The sequence below is a fragment of the Rhinolophus ferrumequinum genome, chromosome 22 (assembly GCF_004115265.2).
Source record: "Rhinolophus ferrumequinum isolate MPI-CBG mRhiFer1 chromosome 22, mRhiFer1_v1.p, whole genome shotgun sequence".
NCBI classification, from domain to species: Eukaryota; Metazoa; Chordata; class Mammalia; order Chiroptera; family Rhinolophidae; genus Rhinolophus; species Rhinolophus ferrumequinum.
The window spans coordinates 16,815,080-16,840,527 of NC_046305.1; the positions used below are offsets into that span (position 1 = coordinate 16,815,080).

Here is a 25,448-nt window from a genome sequence, read left to right on the forward strand (position 1 = left end):
TGTACAGGAGTAAGTGGGTGAATTAAAGGAAAAGAACGGAGTAGGGTATTTCAGAGAAGATGTGCACGGACAAACTTAAAGTAAAGGAGAAGCTGACACCTCTTGAGGACCTGAAAGCAGGCCAGTGGAGTGAGGAGCAGATTGCAAGGATGAGAATATTAGGGGAGACTACAGAGCAGGTAGGGGGCATTTAATACCAGTGATTTTATTTTTACTCCAAAGCAATGGGAGATCATCGAAGGGTTTTAAGAGAGGAGAGACATGATAAGGTTTGCATTTTAAGAGTTACCCAGGCCCTTTTTGGAGAATGAATTAAAGGATCAAAAATAGGTGTGTGGAAATCAATTAGGGCTTATTTGTCTAGGAGAGAGAAGAGAGAGAAGAGAGAAATTTGGACTTTTCATGCTGACCATGGAGATGAGGATAGATGGATATATTTGTGAGTTATTTATTGATTAAATCATTAGGGCCCAGTGATAACTTGCTTGTGAAAGGTGAGAGAGAAAGTAAGAGAAGAAATCAAGGAAAACTAGCAGGAAACTCAGAGGAACCTAACTTACACAAATGTACAGATTGTCATGCCATTCCGTGAGATAGGAGACTCTGTAGGAGGACAAGTGTGAAGGGGAAAAAACTGATTTGAGTTTTAGACTTTTGAGGGTTGAATTGACTTTGAAATAAACTAGGGAAGATGTCGGGTAGACCATTGAATATATGGTCCTGGAGCTCAAAGGAAAGCTTTAGCTGGAGATACTGACACATAGATGATATTTGAAACCATGGTCGCGGTTGAATTGATCCAAGTGGAGAATAAAGAGTAACAAGAAAGGAGAGAGAACTGACTGAGTTCAGAGTCTTAAGAAATTATGGCATTGAAAGGCCATGGGGCAAAAGTCTAAAAGTGATTATAGATTATAAATGTATGAATGTGTTGCTTAGCATGTTTAGTACAGTATGGCTGGAGAATAGTGGGAGTTTACATGGGAGTATATGGAGAGAAGATCATTTGGAGTTGGACTGTGGTAAGCCTGGAAGGCTATGCTGAGTTAAGATTTCATTCTGGGCAAAGTGGGGAGCCATGAATGAGCTTTGACGGAGGACTGGTAAAAGGATCAACTTTGCATTGTAGACAAATTATTTTGGCAATGGTATGCAAGATAGATCAACAGTTTGGGAGGTTGGAGACACTGGAATATAAATTAAGTTGTTATAATCCCATAGTTGTTATGAGAATGGAAAATAGGGGATCTGAGAAACATGGAGTGGTAGAATTAATAGGAAAGTTATAGTGGGCTCTGAAACCCAGATGACTGGGAGAATATTGGATGCCATTAAACAAGATTGGAAACATGCAGTGAGAAGTAGGTTTAGAGATACAAGGAAACAATTAAAGCGTTGTTTTGGATATGTTCAATTCCACGTGCTAACCTGTCCGGCAGATAGCTGGAGCCATAAGTACTGAGCTCAGGAGAGAAGTTGAGGCCAACACTGTAAATTTAGGAATCTGTACAGGATTCTTCACTGAAGCCAAGGGTTTGGCTGAAAACTATCAGAAAGTTAAATTTCCTCTTTATGGGACAGGAGGAGGAAGCAGACTCTGTAAAGTAATCTAAGAAATTCAGAGAATGAGAACTGAGGGAAAATGCTATGTCTGCAATACTCAGAGAATACAGCAATTCAAGGAATAGGTACCGTGTTTCCCGGAAAATAAGACCGGGTCTTATATTAATTTTTGCTCCAAAAGATGCATTAGGACTTATGTTCAGGGGATGTCATCCTGAAAAATCATGCTAGGGCTTATTTTCCAATTAGGGCTTATTTTGGTGAGAAATTTGGTAGATAGTCAACAGCGCCAAATACTATAGACGATGAGAGAGTCTGCGATTACTACGTGGGCTGCTGGATATTATGATTGGAAGTTACTGGTAGCCTCTGAATAATCAGTTGTAAAAAAATAATCGCTGAATTTCTAGTTCCAAAATGGTGGTAGCCAGTTGCAGTGGGTTTAAGAGGGAAGTAAGGAAACACAGGAAGAAATTTATCTGCATTTCCATGACTCATATTTTATAATTTTTTATTGTTTTTCTGGCCCCCATGACCATTTAATCAAAAAAGATTGTTGTTTTAAAGCTATTTATGAAGTGTTATATAAATGTGACCATGTTTTTTCAAATAGCTTACATTTTCATCACATACCTCATAGTTCAGTGCTAAAGTCTTTCATTCAGTGGAGTTTTATGACTCTACCAGCAGGCTGGCCTTCGGTTATTTTCTCCAGTGAGTAAGAAAAGCTTTTCAATCAGTCCATTTTCTACTGCGTGATGGAGTGATCTGGCTCTTAATCTATCAAGACATAATTACGATATTGGCATAAAAATATTATTAGATATTATACATTTAAATCAGTTCCTCTATCTTAGCAAATGTTTTTAAGTCCAAGTATAAAGTACCAAATCCTGCCATGCTTTCTGCTCCAAATTAGATTCAATCTTCGGGTCGAGTTCTACAAATTGCCAAAGCCCTGATGGGAGATGCTGGCAGATATACATGTGTGGCTACCAACGCGGCTGGAGAAGCACAACAGCGTTTTCAGCTGCACGTGCATGGTAATGTCATTCCCACATCTTAACTAAAGAACATCTCTAGGGTCCTTTTGTAAACATAGTGGGCTCATTTTTATTGAATTACGGTGGAAAAATGATAAATGTTTTAGCATATATGAAAAAAACCTAGATAGCTTTTTTTTTAACATTATTGCAATTATAATTGATCATATTAAGATCTTTAGTTTTCAAGTTGTCAAATAGGATGTGTTAAAGCTCATAAATAAATAAACACATTGCCTTGTGTTTTAAATTATTTGAATCTTGTTAACTGATTAACTTTCCACAGATAACTTTCATTGAAAAGACAAAAATTGCAGCGTTGGTCCTTAGCATTAGTTTTCATTTTCTTGCCTGCCTATAAGAGGGTTTTCATGAGTAGAAGCTATCCTTGACTTAGGATGTTCTCTCATGTGCTTTAATAAAACGTCTGGTGGCCATGGAACACCTTGTGAATGTTACAGCTTCACAGTAAACTTGAAAGACTACCTGACCTTGAAAGTAAGACTTCAGATCTCTGGAGAGTCATCAGACAGGGCTAAGAAATGCAGGCTTGGACTTTCCTAATTCAGCCAAGGATATTGGCAGAGAGCTATTCAAGATCTCCACGTATGCATTGTTCATTTTCTCTAATTCCCATGACTGCATGTTAAACCATTGTTTCTTCTTCCTTCCCTTGTTTTCTTTCTTCCTTTTTCTTTCTTTCTTCCTTCCTTCCTCCCTCCTTCTTCCCTCCCTCCCTCCTTACCTCCTTTCCTTCCTTTCTTTCTCTTTTTTTCTTTCTTTCATATATTCACTCCACATTTACCGAGTAATTTAACCTAGGAGAGTTTAACCTTAGGCAGTCAGTAAATATTTAACAAATGAAAGAGCGAATAGTAAGTAAATGAAAAAATTTTAATTGGACATTAAATTCTTTTAATCTGCTTCTTTACATATTCTTTTATTTAAATCAACCACTTAAAAGATTCAAATCATCAGTTCCCTTCAATGTTTCCAATAAACCAATTTATTCTTTCCCCAGTTTCCTAAATATGAACACTTAACTTACGGATGTCATACACACAAACCATGTTCCTTAAGAGGACCTTTATTTTTTTTACTGACTAACTTAAAGACCAATATCTGATTGTAACCATCTTGGAATTGGCTCACCACGCTGAAGGGTTTGGGGACAGGCTGACCCTGCTCTCCCTTAAGTGGCCTTGAATTGAACTTGTTCTTCATAAGGCCTAATATCTCTCCCTGCTCGTCTTTGGCAACTGTCTCCAGCACATACTCAGACCTCCACTTCCATCTAAGAGTGTGCTGGGAGGGGTGGGCTTGCTGTCCTTTCGCTGTTTTCCTGCCCTGAATCTCCATTGTTCCTTCTTGTTCAGGCAGTTTATCCTTCCCTTCCAACAATTTCAGTCCTTATCTGCTGTCCATTGTTGACTAAGAGAATAGCTGGTTATGTTACAATCATCTCTCGCACTGGAGCCAGGCCGACTTTGATTTGTGTCCTGTGCTAATCATGTTCTAGGTCACCTTGAGCAAATTATTTAGTTTCCCTGAACATCGGACTTGTAGAGTGCTTTAGTGGTGTTAGGTATAAAATACCTCCCACTTCTACTCTCTCAGGTGTTATCAAAAAGAAGGATGCTTTTGTTCTCTAGATTGGCTTAAAATACTTAAATGAAGACTCTGTAATGAAGAACAGAATGTATGTCTCCAGAACTGGGAAGAACTACTCTTTATTGTTTGGGATACTCAAACTCCAATGTTTAGGAAAATCACACATATTGCATGTTAAAAATACAGTCTCCTGGGCCCAGTTGCAGATCTTCTGAAACGGCGTGTCTCATGCAAGTGGTCTGTGTGCAGTTACTTGGAGAAACTTTGGCCCAGACTCTAACGACTGGCCTACAGACTTGCCAATGTCATCAAGAGTGACTGAAAAACAGAGTCCATGAAAGAAAGCAAGCCTCCCATCAAATACTGAGCAATAACAGAAGAGAAGAAGCAGAGTCAATATGTAGGAAAACAGAAATTTATAAACGCAGCGTCTGATCATGATAACAAAAAGTATGTTAGCAGAAGGTGCAATTAGGGTACACACCTGTATGGAAAATTATCAGAGAGGTGAGGAGCAAGCTGGAAGACATCTGGGTTAATGTGAAAAGTAAGAGAAACAGAAGGTTAGTCATTGCAAGGATTTATTAAAAATTACTGAATCAGGTAGAGAATATAAAACAATCTTCTTGATACGAATCACAATTAGAATAGAGATAAGATACAATACTAGCTGAAAATGTTTCATCTAATACCATCTTGACTTGTCTGTATAATAGTTCATCAACCTGAATGTAGGTTAAATGATAATGTGAACTTTGAATTTAGTACTTTTTATGATCAACCTGGAGGAAAGAGTTGGCTAAGCACATGTGACAGGAGTCTGGACAGAAAGCTGGCATATCCTCTTGCATCACTGCAACGTTTAGTTGGATACAAATGGCTCTGAATTTGATTCGGTCCTCTTTCATACTTATATTAATAGCTTCAGTGAGAATTGGAGATGGTAAAAAAAAACCTGTAGGAATTTGTAAGGAATTAGTTGGTCATCGATTTCAAAAAGATCTCAGAGGTTAAAAGGACAAGTTAATCTAATTTGAAAAACTATATTAGAATAGAGTGGAAGAAGAGTGGCTTAAAGACCACACATTGAAAGACTTGATGTATTAATGGCTGTCTTCAATTACTGTAAATATGATAATTCAATTTCATCCTAAAGTTAATCAATTTTAGAAGTCAATAATAGAAGCTTATAGTAGTCTGAAGAATAAGAGAGGAGTTAGATCTGTTCTACTCTCGCTCCCTGAATGCTTCCAAAGCATTATATCTAGTTCTGGTGCCATATATTAAAAGGGACATTGAAAAATCTATAGGGAGGCAACTATCACTTAATGTAGTTCATTTATGAATTTATTTAACCCATTCTATAGTTGCCTTTTAATTAGGATTTGTTTTTATCCCAACCTTTATTGAGGGGTTAACACATTCAGCAAATGAGCATTTATGACAGTTTGTCATCCAAAAGTGTTCAATCCTAAGAAACTCAGCTTTCTAATTGTTTAATATTTTCCTTTCATATAAAAAATATCATAATGCTTCCATTCTTCTCAAGCATGGCAAAAAAAAAGTCTTTTCAAAAGGTGAAGTAAGGGTGCATGGTGTCCTGGACTGGAAGACCAAGTTATGATCATGAGAAACGGAATATTCTCACGCTCCCTTGGGGTTTCCAGGGGGAGTTCTGTCTATTATAGAAAGCAGAAGCTCTCACTAGGTGGTCCTTTTTGATCATCAAAGTTTCATAATTCTGTAAGTTCTAATTCTCTAGACAAAACTATGAAATTATATCTAAACCTCAGATATTTGCCAAGTGAGACAGATGTTTCCACAAACAAATGATTATTTGGGGTCTAATGGCTCAAGCATTCATTTCATCTGCACTTAATTATTTCCTAGGAAAAAAAAAATCAGCCATGGTGAGGCACCAGAAGTGCAATGTTGTGGATAAACGCGTGGACTTTGAATTTGGGTTCCTAAAGTGCCAAGTGATAGCTGTAGAACAGTGAGTTTAGTGTTAACTGTTTGAAAGTTCAGTTTCCTCATCTGTAAAATGGAAAGGATAATGATAATACCATGCTCAGGAGGTTGTTGTGAGTGTTGGAAGGATGAAATGAAAGATGACACGGGAAGAGCTTAGCCTGTTGTCCAGTTCCTAGGCATCATCTGTAAACGGTAGTTTAACCAGTATTTTGGCCTAACTCGTTTTTAGCTTCTGGCTCTTCTCACTGCACCAACATTTTAACAAATACGTCTAAAGTCCTGCTACCTTTGCTGTTAGCCAGGAACCATCTAGGGCCTGTATTAGTTGTCTGGTGAAAACATTAGTGAAGCACCCCTTAATTTAATTTTATTATTTTAGAGTATTTGCTTGGCTAACATCTGCTAACACCCACTTAAAAAAGGTTTTCTCTTTCGTTGCTGGGTTTTGCTTAATAGCTCATTTGTGGCCTAAAAGAGATTGGGAATATTGTAGGGAACTTTTTCTTTCTTTCTTGATGGATAACTTTAGTTCAGGACTCTACTATGCTATTTTCTCAGTATAGGTGAATTTATTACTCACTATATCATCATTTTGGTGGTTAAGGAGGATTAACTCACCCATGTAATTTTTAGATCAGTTATGTATTAATTCAAATTGAACCAAGATTTGAAAAAGACAACTCATGCCTTTGAGTGATTAAAATAATAGGCAGAATCTAGCCTACCATGTGTTCTGAAGAAGGTGTTGTGGTTTTGGCATGCAGCTTTTGGAAGAAGGAAAATAGAGGCTAAAACCAACAAGTCCAGTGGAATTCAACCTCCTGCTTGGAGTATGCAGACATCTTCTCATTGTTAACATAACATACTGTTACCTTACTAATGCTTCTGTCTAGAAAATTGTTCACCTAAACTCAAAATTGCAACACTATCCCTTTAAGAAGAGAATAAGTGAATTTATATTTATATTTATTTTTTACCTAAAAATGTCCCAGCACCATTTATTAAAAAGACTATTTTGCCCCACTGAATGGGCTTAGCACTCTTGTTGAACATCATTTGACTTTAGATGTAAGGGTTTATTTCTGTAATCTCAATTCTATTCCACTGCCTAAATGTCTATCCTTACGCCTATACCACACTGCCTTTTTCATTCCTTTTCCATCCAAATAAAATTGTACATATTTAAACTGTGATGATTTGATATATATATATACTCATATATAACTATCTCATAGTTCCTGTGTGTGTGTGTGTATGTGCGCACGTGTGTGTGGTGAGAACACTTAAGATCTACTCTCTTAGCAACACAGCATTATTAACTCTAGTCACCATGCTGTACATTAGATCCCCAGAGCTTATTCATCTTCTAAATCAAGGCTTGTCCCCTTTGACCAACATCTCCCCATTTCCTCCACTCCCTCAGTCGCTGGTAACCATCATTCTACTCTCTATTTCTGTGAGTTTAACTTTTCTCTATATAAGTGAGATCATACAGTATTTGGCATTCTCTGTTTGGCTTATTTCACTTAGCATAATGTTCTATAGGTTCATCCATGTTGTTTCAAGTAGCAGGATTTCCTTTCTCATAGCTGAATAGTGTGTGTGTGTGTGTGTGTGTGTGTTTGTGTGTGTGTGTGTGTGTATGTGTCTTACATTTTCTTTATCCATTCATCCATTGATGGACATTCAGGTTGTTTATGTATCTTGGCTATTGTGAATCATGCTTCAGTGAACATGGAGGTGCAGATGTCTTTTTGAGATACTGATTTCATTTCCTTCTGATATATTCCCAGAAGTGGCATTGCTGGATCATATGGTATTCCTATTCTTAACTTTTTGAGGAACCTCCATACTGTTTTCCATAGTGGCTGTGCCAATTTACATTCCAGCAACAGTGCATGAGGGTTCCCTTTTCTCTACATTCTCACCAACACTTGTTCTCTCGTATTTTTCATAATAACCATCCTAACAGATGGTAGGTGATATCTCATTGTGGTTTTGATTTGCATTTCCCTGATGATAAGTGATGTTGAGTACCTTTTCATGTACCTGCTGGCCATTTGTATTTTGTATGTCTTCTTTAGAAAAATGTCTATTCAGATCCTTTGCCCATTATTTAATCAGACTTTCTTTCTTTCTTTCTTTCTTTTTGCTATTGAGTTGTATAAGTTTCTTACATATTTTGGATATTAACCCCTGATCAAATGTATAGTTTGCAATTATTTTCTCCCATTCAGTAGGTTGCCTTTTCATTTTGTTGATGGTTTCCTTTGCTGTGCAGAAGCCTTTTAGTTCGATGTAGCCCGACTTGTTTATCTTGCTTTTGTTGGTTATGTTGTTGGTATCATATCCAAGAAATCATTGCTAAGACCAAGGTCAAGAGTTTGGTCCCTGTGCCTTCTTCTAGGAGTTTTGTGGTTTCAGGTCTTACATTTAAGTCTTTAATTCATTTTGAGTTGATTTTTAAGTACCACACGATCTTGATTAAATTGATTGATTGTCCTATGTTAAACCAACCCTGCCTTCCTGGGATAAGTCCTCCTTAGTCATGGTGTATAATCTCTTTTATATGTTGCTAGATTCGCCTTACTAGTATTTTGTTGATTATTTTTGTGTCTGTCTTCATAAGGCATATTAGTCTGTAGCATCTTTTTAATGGCTGTCTCTGTCTGGTTTTGTTATCATCGTAAACCTGGCTTCTTAAAATGATTTGAAAAGTGTTCCCTCTCTGCTATATTTTGAAAGAGTTTGTGAAGGGTTCATGTTAATTTTTCTGTCAAGTTATATGCCTGGCATTTTATTTGCGGGACATTTTTCATTACTAATCTGGAGTTCTGAAAAAGTTGATTTTGACAATATTTCAGTGCTCTTTTTTTTAAAAAAAAAACCAGAGGAGTGGGTTTTTGGAGTCCTTACTCTGCCATTCTTCTTGACATCTAATCTTTTTCCTTTAAGTTCTCTAGTGCAGTAAAAAATAACCAATGCACTCCATAGCCTTTTTTATTTCTTATTCCTACCATATTGTTTTATTGCAGCAGCTACATAGTCTGTCAAAGCCTTCAGTGATCGCTTCAGTCCAGAAGGCTTTAAGTGAATATTTAAGTAACTGATTCGAAGGACTGTGCCATGGACTAATTATTTTTCCTTTCCAGTTAAAAAAGTCAGATAACCATATTTAAAGATCTTTTGCCCTGAAATACCATATCATCCATCACAATCAGTGCAGAAAACAGAAACATTCTAGTTATTTTAAACAAAAAAATGTTAATACATTGAATTAGGTAGATACAAAGGAACAAAGGATGGATACAGGTGCGAAAGAGGTGTGGGTTCTATGTTTTGTCTTTAGGAATAACTTCCAGAAAAATAGAGATCTGACCCACAAAGACATCTACTTCTGAGGACAGACTTTGTTTAAAACTTGCCAAAAACCAACTTTGAATTTTATTGCCTTTTTGGTTGTTTTGCTCGCTTGTTTCCTTTGGTGTTGACTTCTGCTTTTTTATTATTCCTTTATTCCTGACTTCTTTTGGTGTATTTAATTGGTCTTTTTCTAGAATGTAAATTGAATGCTTAGAACATTTTTTTTTCATTATTTCTTAGTTTTTAGTATATTAATTTTGGCGGTAAAATTTCCTTTAAATATTGTATTACGTGGTGACATTCCATAGATTTTCATTTTAATCTATCCCGTTCTAATTTATCTTTCTAATCCTATACTTTTATCTTGATTTTTCTCTTTAATGAGGTTTTCCCCATGCAGAAAGCTTTATATTTTTATTATTGATTTCTAATCATTTTTGTTATAGTTTTATTAAATTGTGGTATAAATGCTTTATTGACAATTTTGTGGCCTAATATATAGTCTATTTTGAAAATATTCTATTGACATTTGAAAAGAATATTTATTCTTTGTTAACTATAAATACACATGCACAAATACACACCCAATCTGTACGGGTAATTTTATTTTTCAAATTATTTATAACTTTATTTTTGTTTCATGCATCGTCAATTTCTGAGAAAGTGGTACTAAAATATACTACTTTTATATTTTTTCACGTTTTCTCTTCTTTCGAACAACTTTTGCTTTGTTATTCAATGCATAAAGTATTGTCATTATAATGGATTCTTCATGAATTGTAACAGTTTAATCAACAGAAAGCATGTTGCTTTGTTGTGTTTAATGATTTTTGCTTTGTATTCCAGTTTGTCAGAAATTGATATTCACCCTTGTTGTCCTGGCAAACCTTTCTCTGGCTCTTTATTGTGAATATTTTTATGGGTTTTTTTTTTTTTTTTTAATTTGTGCTTTTTATCTATTTGGATTTTTTTAATTTAAAAAATTGTGTTAACTCTCAAATAGTGTCAGTAACTGTCTGCCTATTGACCAAGAAAATGAAGTCACTCACATTTATGCTCTTGATTCAAATTTAATTTTATTTCTGCCATCTTATTTAGGTCTAATTTTTCTTATTCCCCTTTCTCCTCTGTTTTTGCTAACTTAATGGATCAATTGTTTGATTGTATATGAGGTGGGGATGAGGGACTCAAGTGCATAGAATGAGTTAAATTTAGCAAATCTTTAAAATATGTTTTTTAATAAACTTTATGTATTAACTTATATCGATAGCATCTTTTCCAAATAAGACAAGACCTCTAGTCTATTTGTCATTTTTTGATCCCAGCATCCCTTCTATGCTCCTTGAGACAGTGTTGAAAACATGGGCCATTGTTCCAAGTTGTTATTCCTTTCCCACTATGCCTCTTAGACTTACTGAATTCCCACAGTAAACAACAGACCAGTATTAGCTAGGATTATTTAAAGTGGAAAACGCAGTTTTCTGTTTTAGTTTATTAATATTGTAATTGTAATTTTTATATCGAAAGAAAATAACTTATAAACAAACAAAAAATGGTTCTAATTTCTCTGCAGTGGCTTAAAATAGTCAGATATTTTGAGAAATATCAATTTTTTTCCTTCACTAGAAGAGGTCAAATGTGATAGATTTCTTCTTAGTGAAGGCACTTTACCATGAGACCAATCAAATTTATTGGAATAAAAAATAAATACCCTTCTACCATTTTTCTACTCTGCTAATCTACAATTCTAAGGATATTCCTTTCTGGGCACAGAGAAATGGATGATCCAGAAAAACTGTTAAAGTCTTGTCTCATCCAGGTCTTCAATTCTATTCACTACTATACTTTAGTTTTATTCCAAATATATCAGTGTATATATATGAAAGAGATGACAGTTCATACTGAGAAAACATCCAATTTAAATATGATACTTACATGAATTAATTATCGTTTTGGGCTTCTTGCAGAACCACCCAGCCTGGAGGATGCAGGGAAGATGCTTAATGAAACTGTGGTGGTGAACAGCCCTATACAGCTGGAGTGCAAGGCAGTTGGAAATCCCTCGCCTGGTATGTTTACTTGTGGACTCTGAACTTATTAACATTTTAAGATTTCTGGGAATAGTTAAATCTGTTTGTGAGCATGATATATTACTAATAAAGGAATGATGATAAAATACATTTCAAGAGTCAAAGGATATCATTAGGTAGGTAGATGATACTTTTGAATTTTCATTGCTTTTAGCTATGTGAAATAATTTACCCATTTAAGCAATGCAGAAATATGTGACTAATTGTCTTATTGTCCTTACTGTGGCCACAAAACACACCATGGTATTTTATATACATTTATGTTAAAGAATATTTTTTTTCTCTAGTCCAGATTGATTATCTTTATAAATCAGTCATTTGATGTGATGTGACTATTATTTTGTTTATTCTCACCACTGGTAAGTTATATGAATCAATAATAATATAACTATTTTGAGGCTTATAGTGTTTGGTTTTGAGTTGATATGTAGACAAAACTTTTTTTAATATATATATTTTTTATTTTTCAATTACAGTTGACATACAATATTAGTTTCAGGTGTACAACATAGTGATTAGACATTTATATAACTTACAAAGTGATCACCCCAATATATCTAGTACCCATCTGGCACCATACATAGTTACTACAATAGTATTAACTATATTCCCTATGCTGTACTTTATATCCCCGTGACTGTTTTTATTTTTATTTTTTTATAGATGAGAGGAATGTGTACAACAAAAAGAAATAGAATCAGTTTAAAGTTTGCTACCAAATGACATTCATACATTCAAGATAATATAGAGAATATCCTTTCTTATAAATTAATTTCAGGGCTCTTTTATTGGTATGGCTATTCTTGTTTTTCTTAGGGTTACCTCCTCTTAAAAAATCAACCCTAAGAAGATATTTAGACAGGTTAAACTGAAATGATAAATATAAGAATAAAGCAATTGTTACTGTTTTATTTAAGCTTCAATGTAGTGTATGTATTGAGCTTCTAGAAGAAAAATCTTAAATAGAAGGGCTTCTTTCCTCTTCCCCTTGCAGCTATTACGTGGTACAAAGATAATCGTCCACTCTCAGGTTCCACCGGTGTGACTTTCTTAAACAGAGGACAGATCCTTGATATTGAAAGTGCCCAGATCACAGATGCGGGCATATATAAATGTGTGGCCATCAACTCAGCTGGAGCAACAGAGTTATTTTATAATCTACAGGTCCATGGTTAGTACTGGATTCTCCTAGATTCATCCTGGGATAAAGAAACATTCAAAATGATTTTATTGTCCTTCTATAAAATACTAGTATAAATATTTAACAGTGTTTTAGTGTCATCTTTTATTAAAGAGTGCAGTGTTCTAAAACTGATAAATGTTTTTATTTCCTGATTCCTATTAAAATGCTCTATTTTCACATGCTGTTGAACTTAAGTTTGCTTTAGATGAATTGTTGAAATAGTTCATCAATGATCTTATCATCTAATGACAACAGCTCTATTTGTGAATAACTGTCTATCAGGATCATAATTTTAAACAAATATTTCCAAGTTATTATCACTAATAACGCTTTTAAGAGGACTTGATAGTTAACATACTAAAGTGGATACAGTGGAGGGACATACATACACACAAGAGCCTAGAAATCAAGAAATAGAAATCCACTGTGACATCAAAAACTGGACTTCCTAAAAAAGGGGCAAAACCTATGTTTTTCATCTGTAAGATGGAGAAACTGGTAATTGCCCTACTTACCTCACAGGATAGATGTGATTAGAATCCCAAATAAGAGATGTGAAAGAATTTAAGGGGGGAAGTGAAATCTTCTGTGTGTTAACATATCTTACTTTTATTTATATATCTATTTTTATTCCTTTTCAGTGCCCCCATCGATTTTTGGCAGCAATAACATGGTGGCCGTGGTGGTTAATAACCTGGTGAGGTTAGAATGTGAAGCCAGAGGTATCCCTGCCCCAAGTCTGACCTGGTTGAAAGATGGGAGCCCCGTCTCTGGTTTCGCTAATGGGATACAGGTACTTTCCATCATTCCTTCAGTGAAATCTACTACCTGATTATTCAGTACGGGAAGTACAAACAGGTAAAGCTGTTGAAGAGATTTGGAGAATAAGGATTCACAAATGTTATCCAAAACCGTACACATATACATCCATAAATACTATGGACACACAATTGGGATTTCTAAACAATTCATTAAAAGCTCAGTATATTTAAGAGTTCCTGTATATCTTATACAGCACTGTAGTTTGACCATTTGTGTTAAATACTTTCTACCTTTCTACCCCCATTCCCTGCCACCGCCACAACAGACACCTTTCACAAAGAAATGTTCATAAACAACATAAAACAGGAATTTCTTGGTAGAGTTTACATTTAAATATATGGAAATAATAATGAGTCAGAAAACCATCTAGAATGTATTTACTTCTGCAAAATCATTAAATAATAAAGTAAGAAATCATACAGGCAACATTATGAGAAAAGAAATTAGAGTCTAAAGATTTTAAGTGCTTTACACTGACTCAAAATTAAAAGTACAGAAACACACATATCTCATTTAAAGTGTACTTTAATTTTATTTTGCCTAGCAGACAACGTAGTTCTCCCACCATTCATTCTACTTCTTGATTTTTTTCTTGAAAATCCAATGCTTGCAGAATTTGGGATCATAAACGATCTGGAGTTAATGTCAATATTTTAGAGGTATAACTAGATCGATGGGATAAAAGGGCAGTGAAAGTGACTAATTAATTTATTTGGCTGCTGCTTTGCTGTTAATTTGAACTTCTTTCTGGTTCTCCCAAAGAAAAATTAAGAGGATTAGCTCCTCTTATTCCTGCCTCTTCTCATCTTTCTCCCATGGTGGCTTTCTCTCTCTCTATAGTCGGTATGGATGAAATTAGACCTTCACTTCATCCTGTATATCAAGACTTGTTTTCAGCAGTTATTACCAAATTTGTTTGGCTCTGGCCACTCAGTCTTCTCCCACAGATATGAGAGGGGATTAAATGATGCTTGCCCACTTTAAAATATCCAAGTGGAAATCACAGGCAAATGTCAATTGATCAACCTCAGAAAATAAGACGAAAAATCTGTTTACACCTGCTATTCTTAAGGGGTATGTTGGTTATGTAGCTTTCTTATCATTGATAGGTTCTGTCTGGGGGTCGCATTCTAGCTTTGACCAGCGCCCAAATCAGTGACACAGGGAGATACACCTGCGTGGCAGTGAATGCTGCTGGGGAGAAGCAAAGGGACATTGACCTCAGAGTATATGGTGAGACATTTTAATAATTATTTCTTCTCTGATATAGCTGTGTTTAAGTCCTAAGATCACTGAGGAAAGTGAAAGGAAGTTTTTGACAGTGAAAAACTAGGAACAGTAGAAATGGTATTACAAGGTTAGTTCAAGTCAGATTCTCCCCTTCTGCCTTACATGTAACTTTAACTAATTTTCCTCTTTGAGACATTAAAATGCATACATGTGACATGTAGGGTGTTGGTTTTATGGGGTACCCTGAGGACCATGGCTACGGAGAACGGCTTTGCAAGTTGGAGCACACAATCGTGCCCCTAAAGCAAGCATACGTTCAAGTAGCTTTCTTGGTCTACAAGTATTCTACTCGAAGCCTTGATTTTATTACTTTTTAACTGTATTTACAATTAGCATATTTTGTAGTTAGTACTGTCTATGAATTAAAGGCTATTTGAGAAGCAAAACTTAAACTAAGCATAAATGAACAGACAAACCAGAAACAGACTCATAGATAGGTACAGAGAACAACCTGATGGTTGTCAGATGGGAGGGGTGTTGGGGAGATGGGTGATAAAGGGGAGGGGATTAAGAAGTACAAATTGGTAGTTATAAAAATAGTCATGAGGATGTAATATGGGAATATGATCAATAATCTGATAATAACTATGTATAGTGCCAAGTGGGTACTGGACTCATTGGGGGGATCATTTTGTAAATGATGTGGCTTTCTGACCACTGTGCTGTACACCTGAAACTAATATAAAATAATGTTGGATGTCATCTGTAATTGAAAACCAAAGTTAAACTAAGCATGAACTTAGACAAAATTCAAGTTTTTCCCCCCCTATCTCTGATGCAGCTGTAAAGTACAAAGACCCCAGTATCTTATGTACTGGGGTCTTTCCTGGGGCCATCACAGCCAAGCCCCTCCCCCCAGAACAAAGTTGTGGCCTCATTGGCCTCCATCCGTAGATTACACTTGTCACTCCACATTTTAGTACCTTTGCATTTAGAGCCCTTTCTGGCTTTTCACAGCGTCTTATTTCCACTATATTTCTTGGTTTTTGGTTCCATGGATTTCTTTCTTCTGTGGCCCCTCAAAGAATTTCGGTTTAATGCAGTCCTTCTCTTCCAAGTCCCACCTCACTTCCAAATAATTCACTCCTATTCAACTATATAAATATTTTTACACTCCAGATCATGTGGGCTGACTTCTCTATTTAAGTTTGCCAAAAACACATGTAATTATCACAAATAACTTATAAAATAAGTCATAATTTTTTCATAAAAAGGCCCCTTGTTGCAACATGGATACCGTATATGTCTCATTAAGCTGAAACATCCCCCTTGGCATGAGTAGATTACCGAAGGGCTTTCTATGCATCTCTATTTTCTGTTCCTTCTTTAGTTCACATGGGTCTATATCCAACCTCCTGCTTTGCTGGTGCCCCCCGTCTGACATAACAGTTGGGTCTAAAATGCCCAACTGCACGAACTCTAACTCCTTTCCTTAATGGGCCACTTTTTTGCTTTATGAAGAATGTGCCAATCTAAAATACCCCTGGAGAATGATTCGTCAATCAGTCAAAGTATGTGACACAATAGATCATTCAGTTATTAGCAAGCAGGCAGAGTGGTGACACTGGTATTTACTTTTAGTCAAATGTGAAAATTGGGATTGGCTCCTTCCATTCCTATATTGGTTAGTGTCAAAAATAGACCTGGAAGATGAGAAAGAGTTGTTATTTTCCAGGAGTTCTAAAGATGTGCATCACTGTTCTTTATCATTTGCTAAGATACTCCCATTACCACCCTTTCCGTCTGAAAACCAGGATCTTTGCTATGTTGTAAAAGTCAAACGGCTAGCTAATATGTACATATGTTTGAGACTGTGTCCATTTGTTTAGCATTTGAAATATATATGCATAACAAGCTACTAAAGGAGTGAAAAACTAAACCAGGTTTTTAATCTGAAATTAGTTTACAATCTGTGTTCCAGTATGAGTATTATTTCCATACATTATATTCCTGTATTTGTAGTAGTAACCGTGGCAATCTTGTGTCTAATTGGAGTCTAAGAATGTGCAGCCCCAGAGGTCAGTCCCCTTCAGGTTTATGTTGTAGAGAGTAGTGGTGGAAGGAAGAGTAGACAGTGAGTACAATAGCTGTCTCTACAATATACAAGTGTAATTCATTAAAATATTTTCTCCGTGGTATAAATTCAGAGTATGTTTCACCATATTCTGAGGTACCCCCTTCAAGAGGATTGAGTTTTTAAATGATTTAGATTCCTGTAGAACTTTTTCTTTACCATAAGCTCAGAGAACTTTCATAGATACCCTCACATTCCTCAGGGTCTCAAGTGTAACCCTATGGCAGTTCTAATTTCGGTAATTAAATTTAAAAAGTATAATGTGTAGGATGAGAAACAGACACAACCCACCCCTTCCTAAGCAACATAACCACAACGCAAAGTAGGGATACCATCTAAGGAAGCTGAAGGTTTAAAGGGTAGAATCTTGTTCTCTTCTCAGACTAAACAAAAATTTGGAAATGAAAGACAGGACAGAAAAAAATAGATGTGTTTTAGTGATATATATATATATATATCACTAAATATATATATATATATATTTCTAGCCGTAATTAGATTTGCTTGAATTTATGTTCTTTAAGAAACAAATACTCTATTGTTTTGGGGTTTTTTTTGCTTTTTCCCTCTCAATTTTAAAAATCTTGTATCCTTTTGAACTTGATTTAACTCACTTAGCTGTAAAGAAAAGTAACTGAAAGAAAATACTCAGAAATAAATTAGCATTCTGCTTTGAATTATTTCTGACTTTTACTTCTACAAGGATCCATAAAGGATCCATGCTCTTTTGTAAATTCTACAAATAGTCTAAGATAAACATATTTTTCTATAGTTACGGTACTTTTTTTATCCATTGAGACCAGACTACCTGAAGTTATTTCCAAGCTGTGAAATTGGCTATTCTTTTTAGGGCTTTCTATTCTAAGACTGATGAATGTATCTGTTTTTTTAATGTCTTAGAAAATGGCACTAATTGTGCTGATTTTGCTAATATTATAGCAGTTTTCATCTGAAACTTGACTAGCTGTGTATCTTGTATCTAATGTGACACATGTTGAAAACAATCCCACTGTTTTCTGTTCCCCATAGATTACTTTAAGTTTATCGAGAGCCAGATGTCTGTGTGTGTTATTAAATTTAGCAGAAAGGGCATCGTGAATCTCTGCACAAATGCTCCATGGGTCTGTTCCAGTCATTTCTTCTTTTAGCATCGATTCCTTTGGGTGTCGCATCCAGAAACAGCTCAAGAAAGTGCCCTTAGTTCATTTCATATGTCTTTCCCTCTATAGAAGACATGGTAGCAGAGAAACCTCCTAGTTATAGAAACACAGAGTTACTAGTTAAAGTCTGTTGCATTCATTGTCATTTTGCCACATGCCAGCACTATGAAGCCTGAAACAATGGCTAATGGAATATAACAACATTTCCTCACCACAACAATCTTATTTCTACCAAAGCATTTGGAAAGTCTTTTGGGAGTCATTTCAGTGCAACTTAACCTTTCCTGTAAGACAAAACAAAACAAAAACTATAAATATGGTAAATGGCCTACAATCCTAAATAGTTATGGGATTTAGTGAGAAATGGCCAAGGACATTCCCTCCTGTGCTTTTTTGGAGTGGCCTTTGTGTAACAGGCTTGATTTCATCATTAGTTTGTGTATTTGAATTATTATAAATACAGGCTTGAAAGAATCCTTGAGAGGTTATGGAGCCCACCCTCTCATTCTTGGCAGGGTTGTACCTAAACCATCTGAGGCAAATGATTGTTTACTCTATTTTCCAATACACCCAAAGGAAGGAGATTCCTTAAACTTCTCTCAGAACACATTTCAGCATCTGACAAATCTTATAGCCAGGGAATTCAAATTTTAATCTCATTAACATTTCAACTCATTTCCTCTTTTTATGTAATTGTGAGTGTGTTGTACAGCTGGTCACTGATTTAGTTTGTTCTTTATTGTGCCTTTTATCCCACATGGTTTTTATTCTGTAGAAAGTTGACAAAGTACCGTGGAAAACCAAAAAGAGCTCTAAACTTCAAGTCAGAAGACGCCTGGCTTTGCCACCAATTAGTCGAGTTATTTCAAATAAGCTATTATCTGTCACCCATTTTATGTTTTGCACACCGTGACTGGATGGGACTGGATGATCTCTTTCACCTCTTTTATTTTTATTTTGCCTCTGGTGACAATTAAATTTATTTTCTTTTGCAAAAAATATAAATAAATATCAAAAGTGTTTTTGCTTTCATTCATTGTTATTTCCAAAATATTTCATGAATGATTTATTACTTTGAAAATCTTAAACAGTAAAATCTAGTTCAACAAGTTTTTTAAATGGGCACTTAGTGAGAACTTCCAGTTCTAAAACTTTTTTAAGAGAAAAGTTAGTGAAAACTCTTTTTGTTCAACAGGAAAGCATTAATCAGTGATTTATTATTAACACTTGATTCTGAGCCAAATGATTCAAAGAGGGTATGTTTGAATGAGTGCGATCCTACATCTTAAAAGAATTAATAGAGTGATTCTCTATATGTCCTGATGATTAATAAAGATAAGCAGTATTCTGGCCTGTTTTATCCTGAGGGGAAACCCATCTTTCACTTAGTTCCACCAAATATTATGGGAGAAGAACAGAACGTCTCTGTCCTTATTAGCCAAGCCGTGGAGTTGCTATGTCAAAGTGATGCTATCCCATCACCTACTCTGACTTGGTTCAAAGATGGCCGCCCCTTGCTGAAGAAACCAGGCCTCAGTATCTCTGAAAATGGAAGTGTGTTAAAGGTAAGGCTATAGATTCATTGACTTCTTCTTATATTACTCCTAAGCTCATGGCTTTGGTATTGCTCCCATGAAACTTGCAAGTTCTTTACAAGTGTTATACTTATTTCATATTAGAAAATTCTAGGAACCCTTTCATATATGAGACTTGTAATATTTTTAAACTTTATTCTTAGTAAGATTTAAATATTAAATTTTCTATCCATATTTGTAGCCAGAAACAATCTAAAAATGCTTCTGGGAAGATATAGGAATATTGTAAAGAGTGCCACATCTTCAGTCATTCAACCAATCAGCCAGTACCCATTCTAGGTGCTCTGGATAGGGATGCAAAACAATGTAAGATGCATTTCCTGCCCTCAGTGTTTTCTAATTTTACATAAACGTATAAAAAACTGACAGTTCAGTTGAAAGTGTAGTAAGTGCTGTAAGTCGGAGTTAATTACCAAGTGGATGATACAGACAATACATCTTGGGGGTATAGCAAACGGTGAAGCTGTGATCGTCTAGAATAGTCTTGGAAGGCTGCTTGGCTTTTTGTACGTAGATGGGACAAAAGGCATGATTAAGGAAAGCAACTGAGCTAATGTGGCTAAAACAAAATTTAACAGAGTGAATATTTGGAAATAATGTTGACAAGGTTGACTCGAGTAAAGTAACAGCTAACATTTAAAGCCAGGCTAAAGAATTAGGATTCAGGAATGTTTATAAAATCTTCATGATAAGCCTGTTATGAAATTGAAAGACTAGCTAAGTAATCTGCCCACAGTTACTAAATGGCAGAAATGGGATGCAAATACAGAAGTATAGCTTCGGAATCTGCTGCACCTCACAGCCTCTTGATAAAGGCAATTTATTGCTAGCAAACAAAGAGTCAGTAAGAGAAATAGGTGATGGATATTAGCACACAGGAAGCAGAGAAACTTACACAAGGCAGACAGAAGCATCGGAGAGATTGGGAGGGAATGTGAAGGTATATGTTAGAGGCAAGAAGGTAGAGACCTTGGGAATTATGATCCCATAATAGGGAGCTGGTGAGAAAGGAAAGGCCAGAATCTCTGATGGAGCAAAGTAGGATGAGTCAATCAAGCTATATAGGGGGGGAAACAAAGAGCACTGCCCCTGCTCGGAGGCAGAGCCCAGAGTTCTAGAAAGTGAGTGGTAGAACTCTCAAACCTCAGCTCTACCTGAATGATATAGGGAGAGGGAGACAGCCCTGGTTGGGGGAGCTATGAGTGGTTAGAACCATCTTAGCAAACTTAACTGAGTATAGCAGGTTCATTTGTTCAGAGCACAGATCCTGGTGTTGTTGGGAAGCCAGGAGAGAGATGCTGAAGAAATCCTGGGATCCATTGAATCCCTACCACAGAGGCCAGCCAGGCACCCTGGAGTATGCAGGTCCCACTGGGGGCCAAAGAGAGAAGAGCTCGTGGAAATGAATACTTCTAGTATATGCATCCTTCTATATAATAAATACTTTCAGTGAAAGTATATACTAAATTATTTCAATGATACCTGCAACTCTAATGATTCTCCCTCTTTTGAATGTTTTAGCAATGGATCATGGTTACTTAGCAATCAATCACATACTGTTTGCTTATTATTTATACCTTGTTTATTATTAAACTCTTTTTTGATGTTCACATACTTTATATTCTCAACCAGATTGTAAACTCAAGTCAGAAACCATATATGACACTATACTTCTTTGTATCTTCTACCTGCAGTACCTTGTACAAGGTTCTGACTAACTGCTGAACAGTCAATGAATGAGTGATGATAGAGTATTGATGCATGTTGCAGATAAATACATAGAAAATATTTACTGATATTCAATTAACTCCTAAGTACCAAATTGAGTACTAAGAAACTGAGACTAATTGAATGTAATATTTGACTTGAAGAAGCTTATAAACCCAGTATAGGAGAAAAGATATAATAAACCAATAATAAGGGTGTTATTTTACTGAACAATATCCTAGACATACAAAGATTGTATATTTCAAAGCCTTAAATAACTTATTCAGAAGTGGTCATTTTTTTATTTTTGTGCTATTTTTTTCTGGGTTATATTGTAAAAAACCTATCTAGACCTTCAACAACTAATGTTAATGATATTAAGACAAGGTATGAGAGAGATGAAAATTGTTGAATCTTGATAAGTGTTGAGTGTGGGTGATGGACATATAACCATCCATTTTACAATTTCTCCATTTTTCATATGTTTGAAAATATTCAGAATACAAATGAAAAATAAGACATCCTAAATAACATTAATAGAAAATCCTCAATTACATATTAAATAGAAACTGTGGTTTTAAAGCATGATTTTATTTTCAGATTGAAGATGCTCAAGTTCAGGACACTGGTCGTTACACTTGTGAGGCAACAAATGTTGCTGGGAAAACTGAGAAAAACTATAACGTCAATATTTTGGGTAAGTGTGATCAGAGCCTATAAAGCAAATGATGCAGCGTGTGGTTTAACCTTTTATTATTTGTGTCAACTCTTAAAATGCCATCCATGTAACTAAGGTTGATCATGAAACTAATCAGTATGATTAGATGATGCTGAACTGTCCTGCCTATCAGCTCACATAATTAATTCAAGATCAACTATAGATTTCCTGAAGAACCTAAATATGTTAATTACTGTCACTTTGATGTAGAATGGTTCTGCTCTCCTGTCTGAGTAATATGCCTTTTAGCTTGTTCATCCAAGATCTTTTAATGATTGAGCATTCTGTATGAATGGAGGGTAGGTTTGTCAATGGAAAATAAGTCAAAAGGGCAAATTACATATGTGAATTGTGTGTGTGAATGAATGAGAGAGCCTTGTACTTGTGGGTGGGAGATGGGGTTACTATGCTGACCAGTGTGATTAGCTATCCTTACTTGAAAGTTTGCTATTTGTTACTATTTAATGTAATTCTTAAGAATAGTCACAACTTTTATATTGGCTGTGGTTGTCTGCTAATCATTAAAAAGTGCTCTCATTTCCAGTGTATTTATTTTTATTTTAAATACTTTTAAAATCATTTATAACATATTAAGCACTCTTAATTTTGGATATGTTTTTCAAATGTTTAATTGTTGAGAGAATGAGCTGAAATTTAATTTTGCTTATAAAACTTTATTTAAAAACACATTTTAAAATAAAAATAGGTAGAGGAAATAATTTGGTGCCAATGGAGAAAAAATATTTTTGAAACTTTAAAAGCATGCATTTATGTAGAAAATGACCTATTAATTATAAATCATCATAAATCATTATTACAGTAATCATGATTATAATAATGATTATTATAATGATTATAATAATGATTCGTGATGATTTATAATTAGTAGGTCAAATTAAACATAAACCACAAAGTATACTTTACCAATGAGTAGACCGATGCTTCTAAGCAGATATACAGTAGATAGAAGAATGAATGGCAGGGGAGAGAATGTTAAGACATCAAGGATAGATTCACTGAAAAAATATTCATAGTGTGCCTCTGTGTTCTAGACACTATGCCACGTGTAGCCACAGAGAGGTTAATGAGAAAAGACAATGACACTGCTCACACAGAACTTCTCTTCTGCTGGTCTAGAAACATCTTTCAACAGCCAATTAAACTTCCTAAGAACTATCATAGGAAGTTTTGCAGGAAAACACATCATGGACTCGGGACATTTCAGATTTTAAGGATGAGTAGGTATTAGCTCTGTGAAGAGAGTGGGAGCATTACAAAGACCAGAATAATACTGCATTCACTGTACCAAACATGATTCACTGTGGAGCCTGGTGTGGTGCAGAGTGAGAAGATATTCGGTAGTAGAGGTTAAACGGGGCATGTTGAAGAAGGTCTCTAAAATCCATTTTAAAAGTATAGATTTGGTTCTAAAGGTGATACAATACCATTAAAGGGATTTAAAGGAGGGCTGGTGTGTTCAGATCTGTATTTTAGGAAGAACGCAGATAAATTCTAGAAGTATTTAAGAAATTGAATTAATAGGATTAATTGATTAGGTGGAAAGAAGAATAAAGGATTGATGTCAGTATGGGTTGGCCAGCTGGACTGTGTGGACAGTAATATCCTTTGCCTGGAGAGGGAGCAAAGGTGGCTGAGTTCATTTTGGGGCAAGTCAAGTTCGACAATGCCTCTAAGGAAGGCATCCAAGTTGAAATGTTAAGTAGTTGGAGGGGGTCTGCATTATAGGTACAGATTTACAAGCATTTGTATTAATAGAGGCCATAGAAGTCGCGGAGGGTAGAGTTTAGATTGGCGATCATGAGTTTATAGTGGTGGTAATTCATGTAGTTGTCATTTTCTTCTGTACAACTTTCTATCTGTAGTATAGGTGATGACAGGGTAAACTGTAAGATCCATCCTGTGTTGCCAAATAGAAAGGCAGTGCTGCATGGCAGTTGAGAATATTGGCAAAGGAGTAGTTGCAATGATTGATCTTTAAATCTAAGCTGGATAGAGAAGTCAGTAAGTAAAAGAGTAGGCAGCTGGATTGGGAGACTTCTGAAAGCTGAAAGGAGTTGAGAATCAATCAGGTCGATGAATTGAGAATTGGGGAAAATTGAGTGAAAGAGCTCTAAACGTGGAGCGGTTGTCAGAGAGTACCCTAATTTGTAAATTTATAGAACGAATGTTCTAGATGATGAAAAGCCTATAGCCTTTGATGGAGAAAGGGATGAACAGTTCAAGGAAGTGAGTAGGCAGGGTGTTTGGACTGGTTATACATGTGGATGCTGATTGCATACATGATGATAGCAGGTCTTCAGGTAAAGAGGATGGAAAAGAGCATCCTCACCGAGCAAATTGTTTGGTGAACGGAAAAAGAATGTAGTTCACAGATGGTGGTAAGAAAGAGAAAGAGAAGAAAATTGGTGGTGTGAGCCTCAAAGGAATAGAGGCTTTCACAGGGATGGCTGAACAATGAATGACTGAAAGCTGCATTGGGGAGAGAGGGGGATTCTCCCGGAATTCTCCTTCTCAACTCCCAGGAGCTTGCAACTGCTGCCTGACTATATTGCAACCAGAGAAGTGGCCAAGGAGAGAGTTGGGCCAGCAAATGCAGACGAGGCCTCAGAGAGAAGCATGGGTAGTCAGGATTCACTTTGAATTTTTCAAGGAGAAGGTGGAGGCCAGTGGGCAGCAGGCTGTGCGATCTAGAATAGATAACGTCTGTTTCTTAGATCAAATTCCTTGCCTCTGTTCTTTACTGTGTGTTACATGCCTGTTGTTTTCCAATTCTGTTCAGTATGTGAGATATCAAAACTGGCCAGACACAAATGACTGGGTTAAGTTTAAACTTGGTAGGTGCCTTCATGTTTTTGGTGCAAGACATCTAAATGTCTATAGTAAATTGGCTTCTTCTTTCTACGCCACTCTGAATATTTTGACAATTAAGTTTCTGTCTATCAAAATTTGAAGTGTGTTATTAGGTATTTAGTCTATGTCTTACAGTTGACTTTTTTTTTTAAGATTTTTTTTTTTATTATTGGGGAAGGGGAACAGGACTTTATTGGGGAACAGTGTGTACATCCAGGACTTTTTTCCAAGTCAAGTTGTTATCCTTTCAATCTTAGTTGTGGAGGGTGCTGTTCAGCTTCAAGTTGTTGTCCTTTCAGTCTTAGTTGTGGAGGGTGCAGCTCAGCTCCAGGTCCAGTTGCCGTTGCTAGTTGCAAGGGGCGCAGCCCACAATCCCTTGCGGGA

The 25,448-nt window shown here is 35.8% G+C and overlaps 1 protein-coding gene across 1 annotated transcript in view; it reads left to right on the top strand.

The window, feature by feature from the left end:
• The window catches only part of HMCN1 (hemicentin 1), a 398,555-nt gene that overhangs the window by 244,795 nt on the left and 128,312 nt on the right, over positions 1 to 25,448 (top strand). The window contains exons 36-42 of the mRNA XM_033093361.1: positions 2,483 to 2,606; positions 11,522 to 11,623; positions 12,639 to 12,815; positions 13,469 to 13,620; positions 14,759 to 14,882; positions 19,563 to 19,738; positions 22,076 to 22,172. Of these exons, the coding sequence (XP_032949252.1) occupies positions 2,483 to 2,606; positions 11,522 to 11,623; positions 12,639 to 12,815; positions 13,469 to 13,620; positions 14,759 to 14,882; positions 19,563 to 19,738; positions 22,076 to 22,172 (952 nt within the window). The remainder of the gene's footprint in view (positions 1 to 2,482; positions 2,607 to 11,521; positions 11,624 to 12,638; positions 12,816 to 13,468; positions 13,621 to 14,758; positions 14,883 to 19,562; positions 19,739 to 22,075; positions 22,173 to 25,448) is intronic.